Genomic DNA, 10,594 nt, shown 5'->3' on the forward strand with positions numbered 1-10,594 from the left:
GTGACCTTGGGCCAGTTGCTGCACGCCCCCCGGGTTTCTATTATTTCCTCTCGTGTCCCTGCCTCTCGGGACAGAGTGGCCGCACACTGACCAATCCAAGGAGCCGTTTCAGCGGTGCCGTCCTCCCGGCCCCCTGGCCTCCTGGCTCCCCGCGGAGGCCGACATCCACGCGGTGGATCCGCTGGCCCGACCGCCCCCCACTCGCAGGGCCCCAGCCTCCCCCAACTCCCCGGCGGGGAGCCCAGCGGTCAGCCGGTGTAGCTGTTGCGAGGAAGCACGCCGACGGGTGGGACGCCACCGGGCCTTTGATGAGTTTTAATCCCGTGCCTCAGATCCCTGCCGCAGAAATATTTTCTCAGATCAAGTCACAGCTGCATGCGCTTTACACTGTGACCCTCATAAACCAATATTCACGGAACCGGATCCGGGGCGGGCCTCTCGCCTCGGCTGCGGTGCGGGAGCAGGGTGACCGCTCGGCCGGGATCCGGCCGGGCCGGGCCCCGTCGCGGGGGGAGCGGAGGGGGGTGGCCCCGGGAAGAAGGGGAGGGCGGGTGTCCAGGGTTCTCAGGGCCAACAGGCGACGCACTGCATCCGAGAAGGAGATGTTGAAAAACCAACCCGGGCATCTGCGGCCGGAGGGCCGGGGAGGGCCGGGCGGCCGAGCGGACCAGACTCCCGACCCAACCGCCGGGTTCCTCGGTTCCTCGGGGACGCGGTGCGGCGGGGAAGCTGTTAATCAGATACCTACTTTCTGAGGGCCTCATTCCCTCGGCTGGGGAAATGGGAAGGTGTGATGCTCGGGTGTGATGCGGGCTCCCTGTCCCCTCCCACCTCTCCCTGTGCCCCCCCGGCCGGCAACCAACACCCGTCCCAGGCCACTCCTCTGGTGGGCTCGGTCGCGTGGGGTGCCGGCCTGAGGGACGGGGATCCCCCTCCCCGTTGCCCAAGCCGCGTTTCTGACGGGGCTCCCGGCGGGATGGGAACGGGGCACGGTGGATGGGGGACCCCTGAGTCCCAGGCGGCGGGGGCTGCGGCCTGACCCTTAGCTGAGCTTCTCCAGGACCGCCCGGACTTCGCCCGGGTTGTAGTTCCACGGGCCCGGCCCGCCCTGAAAGAGAAACCGAGACCCGTCGGGCCTCCTCGCCCGAAAACGGTCAAGCTGAATGCCAGCCCGTCGGGCCTCCTCACCCGACATGGGTCAAGCTGAATGCCAGCCTGGGCGGTGGCCTCCTCCTCCCACTGGACCGCGGGCCCCGGCCGGGGTCGCCCTCCGTTATCCGGACCTTGGGGTGAGACCGCCCGTTCCCGGCCCGGGATTCCGACCCCGACGGGGCCACCGGGCGCTGGTCGCCCTCCTGTCTGGACACCCACCCTTCCTCGGTCAGTGATTGTCCTGGCCGGTGAAACACCCAGGCCCCCCCGACCCGTGGGCACAGGGAGGAAGCGGAAGTCTCCCAAAGCCCGGCGGGCCCCGCGCCTCTAGCTCGCCTGAAAGTTTCTTCCACCGATATCATCGGAGAAAGAGGGAGAAGCGAGGTCCCTGGGAAGGACTGCCGTGACAGGCCAGCTGGATTGGGGACACCCGGGAGGGTGCAAAGCGGGCTGACGTGCGTCTGTCTGGGAACCGGCTTGCCCGGCGGCAGGGATGCGATTAGGAGGCGGGAGCTGCAGGGGGAGAATTGCCTGAACTCTCAGCCTGGCAGACCCCCTCCCCGCCCAAACTAGTGGGTGAGAGCGTGTGGTGGACGAGTAGCCTTCGGAGCCCTGTTGGGATCATTCGTCCCGGGATGGAGGAAACGGCGCTGTGGTTTAGAAAAGGCAAGTGTGGAAAAGAGGGAGCAAACGAGATCTCGGGACCACCTGCTAGCTGATCGCCTCCTGCTCGGATCCTACATGGTGGAAGGGGGTGGGGGGCCCTAGTGTGGGAGGTAATGTAGCAACCCCGGTTTTAGGGCCCGGAGAGCTGGAACTGGGCAATTCTAGCCTAGTGGTTTGGCCTGTATTTATGTAGGCGCCTTTTCGCATTCCCTGCCCTGGTCGGTTTAAACCCTCCCCGGCTCCCTGACCCCGGCTGGTCAGGGGGCCGGGGCGGCAGGCCGAGCTTCAGAGGGACCTTGACCCAGGGAGGGAGGACAAGGGAGACCCTCAACCCCTCCACGCCGATGGCCTGGGCCTGGGGGCCCGCACCCCCTCTCTGACCCCTCCAGCTCCGCGCTCTTGAGGCGGCGATGGTGATGGTGACCGCGGGAGGCTGACTCGAAAGGGGGCTCGGTGGGAGGGCGCCTATGACTCTCCCCACCCCTGTGTGAGGGGCCACCTCGGGGGTGGCGGGGGCGTTGGGAACTGCCCAGGAGACAGGACCCTCTGCCAAGGGCCCCGTCTGTCGCCCTCCGGCTGGGGGAGGAGGGGTCTGACCAGTCACCAGGAATTCTCCCTTCTCCATCCCGTCTCTCCCCGGTGCCACAGGCCGGACCCTCCCACGGACCTGACCCCCGCTGCCGTGACCCCAGCCCGGACCCCCAGTGCTCCCCTCTCCGCCTCTGACTCGCCCCCAGTGACCCCCCCCCCCCAGCCCCGGCTTCCCTCCCCTTCGCTCCCCGAGCCAGGGTGGGTCCTGCCCCGGGAGAGGTGGGGCTGATCCAGGACGCAAGAGGATGGCGCCAGGTGAGGGACCCTGGGTCCCGGCCTCCCCCAAGGCCCTGAGCCCAGTCTTCCAGCGGCCCCGATGACCACGTACGTCCCCGGGCCTCGAGTTTACCTTGTAGACGACCTTCCCTTCCCGCAGCAGGTAGAGCCTCTCGGGCAGGGCGGCGTACTGCCGGCTGCTGGCGTTATCCATGGTGTCCACCACCACCGGGCAGCGGGGGCCCCTGGCCAGCAGCCGCCGGGCCGCCTCCTGCCGCTCTTGCAGGCTCCGGTGGCTTGGGATGTCCACGTTGTTGGCGAAAGCCCAGCCATCTGGAGAGAAGCCAACGGAGGGGCCGGCACTGCCGTTTCTGGCTCGGTGCTCGGAAAAACGCCCTGGGCCCGTCGGCCCCCCCCCCACCCCCGGTGCCACTGGTGCCGTCGGCTTTGAGGGGGCCGGGAGACGCGATTTCAGGAAGACTTTGATGATGGGGGGAGAGACCGCTGTATGAGGGAGGGGCTGAGATCCCCAGCCGGTTCGGGATCAGGGCACATTCAGTCCCTGATCTGCACTCCCCGGCCCCCGCCCCGTCTGCCCCCTCAGACCGGGGCTCCCGGCTGATTTCCTCGTCGGGAGGGTCGTCGTGGTTTTCGGTTAGCAGCGGAGCTAACCTGTTCTCAGAGGGGCGGAATTACTTTTGCACTGTTGGGCGTGTGTACGTGCGGGTGCGGGAGATGGGCACCCCCCGGAGCCGCTGGCACTGGCCCGCTCTACCTGTGGGGTGAGCTTCTTCGATGTAGATGATGAGAAAATCAGCTATGGAGTTGAAGTCCTGGACGAGTTGGTTGAACTGGTCGAATTTGAAGAGAAACGAAGGTCAGGTGCAACTCCCGAAGGTCAGGACCAGCGGCCTGCTCCCTGCAACGAGACCGAGACCCAGGGGCCGGGATGGGGATGGGGGCTGGGGCGGGTCTGAGGACCAGGACCTGGGCTGGGTTGGGGAAGGGGGGGTCGGGACTGGGGGCTGGGGTCAGTCTGGGCATGGGTTGGCACCAGGCTGGCTTCAGGGCCTGGGGTGGGGGCTGCGAGCGGAATGGGAGGTGGCGGCGGACGGGGGGCTGAGCCAGGCTAGCTTCAGAGGGAGGAGGTGGGCTTTTATTACTGCATCAGCCTCCTCTCTGACCTCCCTGCCTCCTGTCTCTCCGCACTCTAGTCCATCCTTCTCTCTGCTGCCCGGATCATTTTTTTTTACAAAACTGGTTCAGCCCACATCTCCTGACTCCTCAGGAACCTCCAGTGGTTGTCCATCCACCGCCGCATCAGAAAGAAACTCCTCACCCTTGGCTTTAAAGCACTCAAATCAGCTCCCACCCCCCCCGCCCCCCCCCCATCTTCCCTGGATGATCTGCTAGGTTGTCTAGCCCACTCACTTTGCTCCCCAGTTCGAACCTACTCACTAAATCTCGACCTCAACTCTCTCGCCACTGACCCCTTGTCAACATCCTTCCTTTGGCCCGGACCTCCTTCCCCGCTTCCTACGTGACAGACCACTCCTCTCCCCACCTTCAAAGCCTTACTGAAATCACATCTCCTCTAAGCAGCCTTCCTTCTCTAAGCCCTCGTTTCTCCTGCTCCTTCTCCCTTCTGTGTCACCCTCGCCCCCGGATCTGAACACTTTAAGCACCCGATAGTCAGCCCGGCCTCGGCCCCTCGGCACTTGGTGTCCATATCGGTAATTTGTTTTAATGTCTGTCTTCCCTTCCGGACTGGAAGCTCCTTGTGGGCAGGGGACGCACCTACCAACCTTTTTTTTTTTTTTTTTTTTTTAACTATACTCTCCCAAGCGCTTCGTCTAGCGCACAGCTAGTGCTCAATAAATACCACCGATCGATCGATCGATGCAGGCCGGGGACGGGACCGAAGCCAGGTTGGGAGGGGGGTGGTTGGGAACGAGGGTGGGAAACGGGGGCTGGTTCAGGGGACGGAAGCCTAGGGCAGACCCTGCCGGATCTCAGGCCTGGGAGGCAGTCAGTGTTCTAATAATCGCGACTGTGGAGTTTATGGAGCGCTCTCTATGTGCCAAGCCCGCTGCTAAACACTAGGGTGGATGTAGTATAATCAGATCGGGAACAGTCTCCGGGCCTCACGGACCTCGAGGTAGGGCCGTGGGGAGTAGTGGTCAGCGAGGAGGCGCCGGGGTGGGAGGGGGTGGTTCCCAGCAAGGCTGCCGGAGGGCAGTGACTCCCCGCCCCACGGGATCGGGGCCCCTGGGCGCCCGCCCGGGACTCCTGGCACATTTTCTTTGTAAACGCTGCTGGCGATTTAATGCTAAAGTCCACAGGATAGGGACTGGCAAAGTCCAAACCGGCCTATCTTTGGGCCCCTGACCCCGGCCCGACGTAGACGTTCCTCCGGAGAGGCGAAAGAATATAAAAGGCGTCGCCCCACCCTCATCCACCTGCCGCACATATGGGGCTCACGGGGGACACGTGAGATCCAGCGGGCACACCCGCTGCCCACCGTCTCTGCTCTCAGAACCGTGGGCGGGGGGGGATGCCGGGGGGGGGGATTTTGGAGGGGAGGGGGTCACCCTGTCCCGGTTCTCTCCGGCCTCCAAAAAACGGGCTGGGGTGGGGGGGGATGGACGCCGGTGCCATCACACCCATCTCCTCTCTCCGGCCCCGGGCCCCGAGCTTTGACGTCGTAGAGTCCGCGGAGGCTCCGTGGGCTCGGGGTCCCGGCCGTCCGGCAGGACGGGACGGGGGAGGGGAAGGACCCAGCCCCCACCCCCTTAGCCCCCGAGACTTCCCTCCGACACCGGGCCCGCGGCGAGCTGGAGGAAGCAGCTTGACCTCCAGCTCCACTTCCACGACCCCCGACCCCCTCCCCCGGAGCCCCCCCCCCCTCCTTCCCCGCCTTCAAGCCGGGAGAAGCAGCGTGCCTTAGTGGAAAGAGCCCGGGCTGGGGAGTCAGAGGCCGTGGGTTCCAACCCCGGCTCGGCCAGGTGACCTTGGGCAAGCCGCCTCAGCGGCCTGACCCCCGGGTACCTCATCCGTCAAACGGGGATGAAGCCCGCGGGCCCCACGGGGGACAACCTGAGGACCTCGCCTCTCCCCCTACTGAGAGCTCACCTCCTCCAGGAGGCCCTCCCAGACCGAGCCTCCCTCTCCCTCTGCTCCCCCTCCCCTCCCACCCTCCGCTCTCCCCCCTTCCCCTCCCCTCGGCACTGCTCGTCTGTATATATCACGTCTCCCCCTATTTATTTTGGGAACGGGGTGTCGGTCTCCTCCAGTCTAGCCACCTCGCCGATGTCGTCTGGTTTGGCTCCGCCCCCCCCCCCTTTCGCTCTGCCGTCCGTCTCCCCCGTTTAATAATAATAATAATCATAACAATAATGTTGGTATTTGTTTTAAGCGCTCACTATGTGCCGAGTTAGACCGCGGGCCCGACGTGGGGCAGGGGCGGTCTCTCTCCGTCGCCCACCTGTCCGTTCCGAGCGCTCGGGTCCGGTGCTCCGCACGACCAAGACGGCGCGACGAACGAACCCCGCGGGGCTCGGGACGGAGCTCGGCTCGTAGGAAGCCGCTGATCTTCGGGCGGATTCTCGGGGTCGGGTCCCCGCCCCCCTCCCGCCGACCCCCGGCCGCTGACCTCGGGCGAAGTCCCCGATGCGGCGCGCTCGGCCTCGGAGGTCCACCACGGGGCAGTCGGGGGCGCCTTCCCCCAGCAGCGCCCGGTCCTCCAGCCGCTGCCACTGGGCCTTCAGGACGAAGCGGAAGTACTGGCGGCTGAAGAAAGTGGGGCCCCAGTCTTCGTAGGCGAAGCGGGGGTTCCCGGCGACGCCCCCGGCCCGGCCCCGGTCCAGGAGGCGGCGGCGAGAGGCGGCGGGGAAGAGGCGGCGCAGCGCCTTGCCCAGCAACACGTGCACCGACACCTGCAGCAGCGTCCAGGCCCGGCGCAGCCACAGGCCGGGACCCGCCATGCGCCCCCACCCCCGCACCCCGGGCCCGGGACCGGACGACTCCCGGGCCGGCCGGCGGGGCGACGGGACGGGACGGGGGCGACGGGGGCGGGGCCCGGAGGGAGGAGGGGCCCGGGCTGGGGGGGGGGGGGGGCGGGAGCTCCGCCCCCCGACGCCCGCCCCCCCCCGGGCCTCCCTCCCTCACGCGTCCGGGAGCATTTACGGAGCGCTCACTATGTGCACGGCGCTGGACTGAGCGCTTGGGAAGTACAGAAGGCCCGCGGTGCGGCTCAGGGAAAAGAGCGTGGACTTCGCAATCGGAGGTCACCGGCTCTGCCGCTTGTCGGCCGTGTGACCGTGGGCGAGTCGCTTCACTTCTCTGTGCCTCAGTCACCTCATCTGTCAAACGGGGATTATCCGTGAGCCTCACGTGGGACAAACCGATTACCCCCTATCCGCCCCAGCGCTTAGAACAGTGCTCTGCACGTAGTAAGCGCTTCACAAACACCGACATCAAAGGCCCGTGCGAAAGGCCTCCGCCCGGGGAGGGGAGAGAGAGGGGACACCGGGGGGGACGACGACACGGAGGCCGGCGGTCGGGGGGACCGGGGTCACGGGTGGGGGCGAGCATCCCCCGAAAGTGAACTGAACTTGGAAGGGGATACCGCCAGTCCTCCGTTGAAGTTACAGGCGACCCGCTAACGACGTCTGACCCCAGATTCCTCTCTTTTTTTCCGCAACTAGTGTGGACTTTTCCCGATCGCCCGGATCCGATTCGATTCGGTCGTATTTAATCGAGGGCTTACTGGGTTCAGAGCACCCTACTCGGCGCGTCGACAGTACAGTACGGCGTTAGAGACAAATCCGGCCCGCGACGAGCTCGCAGTCTGGAGGGGGGGGGGGGGGGGGGGCGGGGAGAGACAGACGCCGATCCAGCTAAACAGGAATCAATAGAAAGAAATACAATTATATATACATAAGTGCTGTGGGGCGGGGAGAGGGGGCAAGAGTAAAGGCGGCGAGTCGGGGTGAGGCAGGAGGGAGTGGGAGATGATAAGGAAAAGCGGGGCTTAGTCCGGGAAGGCCTCTTGGAGGAGGTGTGCCTTCGGTAGGGCTTCGAAGCGGGGAGGAGGCCTTGTCCGGCGGATTCGAGGAGGGAGGGCCCGGGCTCCAGGCCAGAGGTAGGACTGTATGAAACCTGCGTGGCTGTGACGGACGTAGAGACCGGGAGTTTCGCCCTTTATTGTTACGTCGCACTTTCCCGAGCGCTTAGTGCGACGCTCTGCAAACAGTAAGCTCTCAAAAAATGCGACTGAATCGAGTGAACGGGAGAGGACGGGGGAAAGGAGAGGGGAGGGGGAGGGCGGCGAGAAAGAAGGGTCAGAGGATGGGAGAGGGGAGGGGGTGAGGTCGGGGGGAGGGATGGGGCGGGGGGGGGAGGGGGGGAAGAGCCCCGAGAGGGCAAGGCGAAGGGGAGAGAGGAGGGGGAGGGGGGCGGGAGAGGGGATGGGGAGGGCAATGGGGAAGAGGTAGGAAAGAGAAGGTGGGGAAGGAGAAGGGGGCGAACGGGGCCCGCCCGCCCGCCCGCCCGCCCCCTCCCACTAGAAATTCTGGGGAGCTGCCGGACGGAGCGGGAAGGTGAGCTGGGTGGGGCCGGAGCTTCAGGCGGTACCGTGGGTGGCGAGTGAAGCCTCGTTTGATTGATTGACTGGGCGTGGCGGGGGCGAGGTGCCAGGCGTCCCAGGCCCCGAGCCGGGAACCCCATGTCCCAGGGATCGGCGGGAGCCCGAACCCTAGACTTTGCTAAACCGAGAATCCCAGGCTGGGAGGACCGAGGTCCTCTGGCCCTCCGCCCCGGCCCCGGCCCCGGCCCCTGGGTTGGCATCCTCCCTGGACTAGCCCCGGACTCGGCCCCAGCCCACGAGTCTGGACAGTCCTCCCTTTTCATTTCTGACGGACGGTCACTCTCTCCATCTTCAAAGCCTTATCGAAGGCACATCTCCTCCCAGAGGCCTTCCTTGACTAAGCCCTCATTGCCTCTTCTCCCACTCCCTTCGGGGTCATCCTTGCATTTGGATTTACACCCTTTATTCACCCTTCCCTCAGCTCCAATCAAGCAATCTGTAGTGTTTATTGAGCGCTTACTATGTGCAGAGATATGTGCGGTTGAGCTCCCGCAGTGCTCCGAGACCCCTCCAGGCTGCTGTGAGAGGTGGGGGTACCTTGTCCGGCGATGGCCCTCACCCTGGCCTGGCAACGGGGGAGGGGGAAAGGGGCCGGGGAGCCTTGTCTCGATGGTCTTTGCCTGGTCTGGCAGTCGGGGAAGGGGGATGGGAAAGAGGAGCCTCTGGCCTCCGTAAACATCAGGCCGACTTGGTCCACTTCAAGTTCATCCTTGCCTGCTTTAACTCTGCCCTCTCCTCTGCCTGGCGAAATCATTTCTCCACCCCTTACTGATATCCATGTCTATCACCCTCACCAGCTGTTCCAGGCATTTAACCCCCTTCTTCAGTCCCCCGCCCCGCCTTCCCGCCCCCTCATCGACACCTTTCCAGTCTTTCCCAGCAGTATCTCTAGAGGAGATCTTCTGCCTCCTCTCAAAATCCACCTGCTCCACCTGGGCATCCGACCCTATTCCTGCACACCTTATCAAACCACTTGTCTCCTTCCTTCTTCCCTCCCTAACAACCGTCTTCAACCGTTTGCTCTACAGTGGCTTATTCCCCACTGTTTTTAAACATGCTCACGTCTCCCCATCCTAAAAAAAACCCTTCCTCGATTCCTCGGCTCCCTCCGGTTGCCGCCCCATCTCCCTCCTGCTTTCCTCTCCAAACTCCTTCTCCTCCAATTCCTCTCCTCCACTTTTCTCTTTGACCCCCTCTAATTTGGCTTCTGTCCCCTTCACTCCACAGGAACCACCCTCTCAAAGGTCACCAGAGATCTCCTGCTTGCCAAATCCAATGGCCCCTACTCCATCCTAATCCTCCTCGACCTCTCAGCTGCCTTCGACCTTGTGGACCACCCCCTTCTCCTGCAAGTATTAACCAACCCTGCCTTCACTGACACCACCCTCTCCTGGTTCCCCTCATCTCCCTGGCCGCTCATTCTCATTCTCCTTTGCTGGTTTCTCCTCTGCCTCCCACCCCCTGACTTTGGGGGGGGGGCCCTCAAGGTTCAGTTCTGGGTCCCCTTCTATTTTCCATCTACATCCACTCCCTCGGAGAACTCATGCGCTCCTCATGGCTTCAACCACCACCTCTATGCAGATGGTACACGAATCTACATCTCCAGCCTTGATCTCTCTCCCTCTCAGCAGTCTCACATTTCCTCACATTTCCCGCCTTCGAGACATCTCTACTTGGACCTTATCGTGTCCGAAACAGAACTTCTTATCTTCCCGCCCGAACCTTGTCCTCCCCCTGACTTTCCCATCACTATAGATGGCACCACCGCCCTTTCCTGTCTCACAAGCCCATAACCTAGGTGTTATACTTGGTGTTGAAGCAGCGTGGCTCACTGGAAAGAGCACGGGCTTTGGAGTCAGAAGTCATGGGTTCGAACCCCGGCTCTGCCACTTGCCAGCTGTGTGACTTTGGGCAAGTCACTTAACTTCTCGGTGCCTCAGTTCCCTCATCTGTAAAATGGGGATTAAGACTGTGAGCCCCACGTGGGACAACCTGATTGCCCCGTGTCTACCCCAGCGCTTAGAACAGTGCTCGGCACATAGTAAGCGCTTAACAAATACCAACATTATTATTACTTATGCATTGGAAGCAGCGTGGCTCAGTGGCAAGAGCCCGGGCGTGGGAGTCAGAGGTCGTGGGTTCTAATCCCGGCTCTGCCGCTTGTCAGCTGTGTGACTTTGGGCAAGTCACTTAACTTCTCTGTGCCTCAGTTACCTCATCTGTAAAATGGGGTTTAAGACTGTGAACCCCATGTGGGACAACCTGATCACCTTGTATCCCCCCAGCGCTTAGAACAGTGCTTTGCACATAGTAAGCGGATAA

At 63.6% G+C, this 10,594-nt stretch overlaps 1 protein-coding gene across 2 annotated transcripts; it reads right to left on the reverse strand.

The window, feature by feature from the left end:
- Positions 1 to 287: 287 nt before the first annotated feature.
- On the reverse strand, positions 288 to 6,649 carry DIO1 (iodothyronine deiodinase 1). Of its 2 annotated transcripts, none has more exons than XM_029046488.1 (4): positions 6,278 to 6,649; positions 3,401 to 3,544; positions 2,759 to 2,958; positions 288 to 1,108 (listed from the first exon to the last, which is right to left on the reverse strand). In XM_029046488.1, exons 1-4 carry the CDS (start codon positions 6,606 to 6,608, stop codon positions 1,043 to 1,045), a joined length of 741 nt encoding a protein of 246 aa, XP_028902321.1. In that variant the 5' UTR covers positions 6,609 to 6,649; the 3' UTR covers positions 288 to 1,042. The 2 variants fall into 2 exon arrangements, with proteins under 2 accessions (XP_028902321.1, XP_028902320.1); XM_029046487.1 differs by lacking the exon at positions 288 to 1,108 and adding an exon at positions 1,272 to 1,665.
- Between the last annotated feature and the right edge of the window lie 3,945 nt (positions 6,650 to 10,594).

The sequence above is a fragment of the Ornithorhynchus anatinus genome, chromosome 18 (assembly GCF_004115215.2).
Source record: "Ornithorhynchus anatinus isolate Pmale09 chromosome 18, mOrnAna1.pri.v4, whole genome shotgun sequence".
Lineage (NCBI taxonomy): Eukaryota > Metazoa > Chordata > Mammalia > Monotremata > Ornithorhynchidae > Ornithorhynchus > Ornithorhynchus anatinus.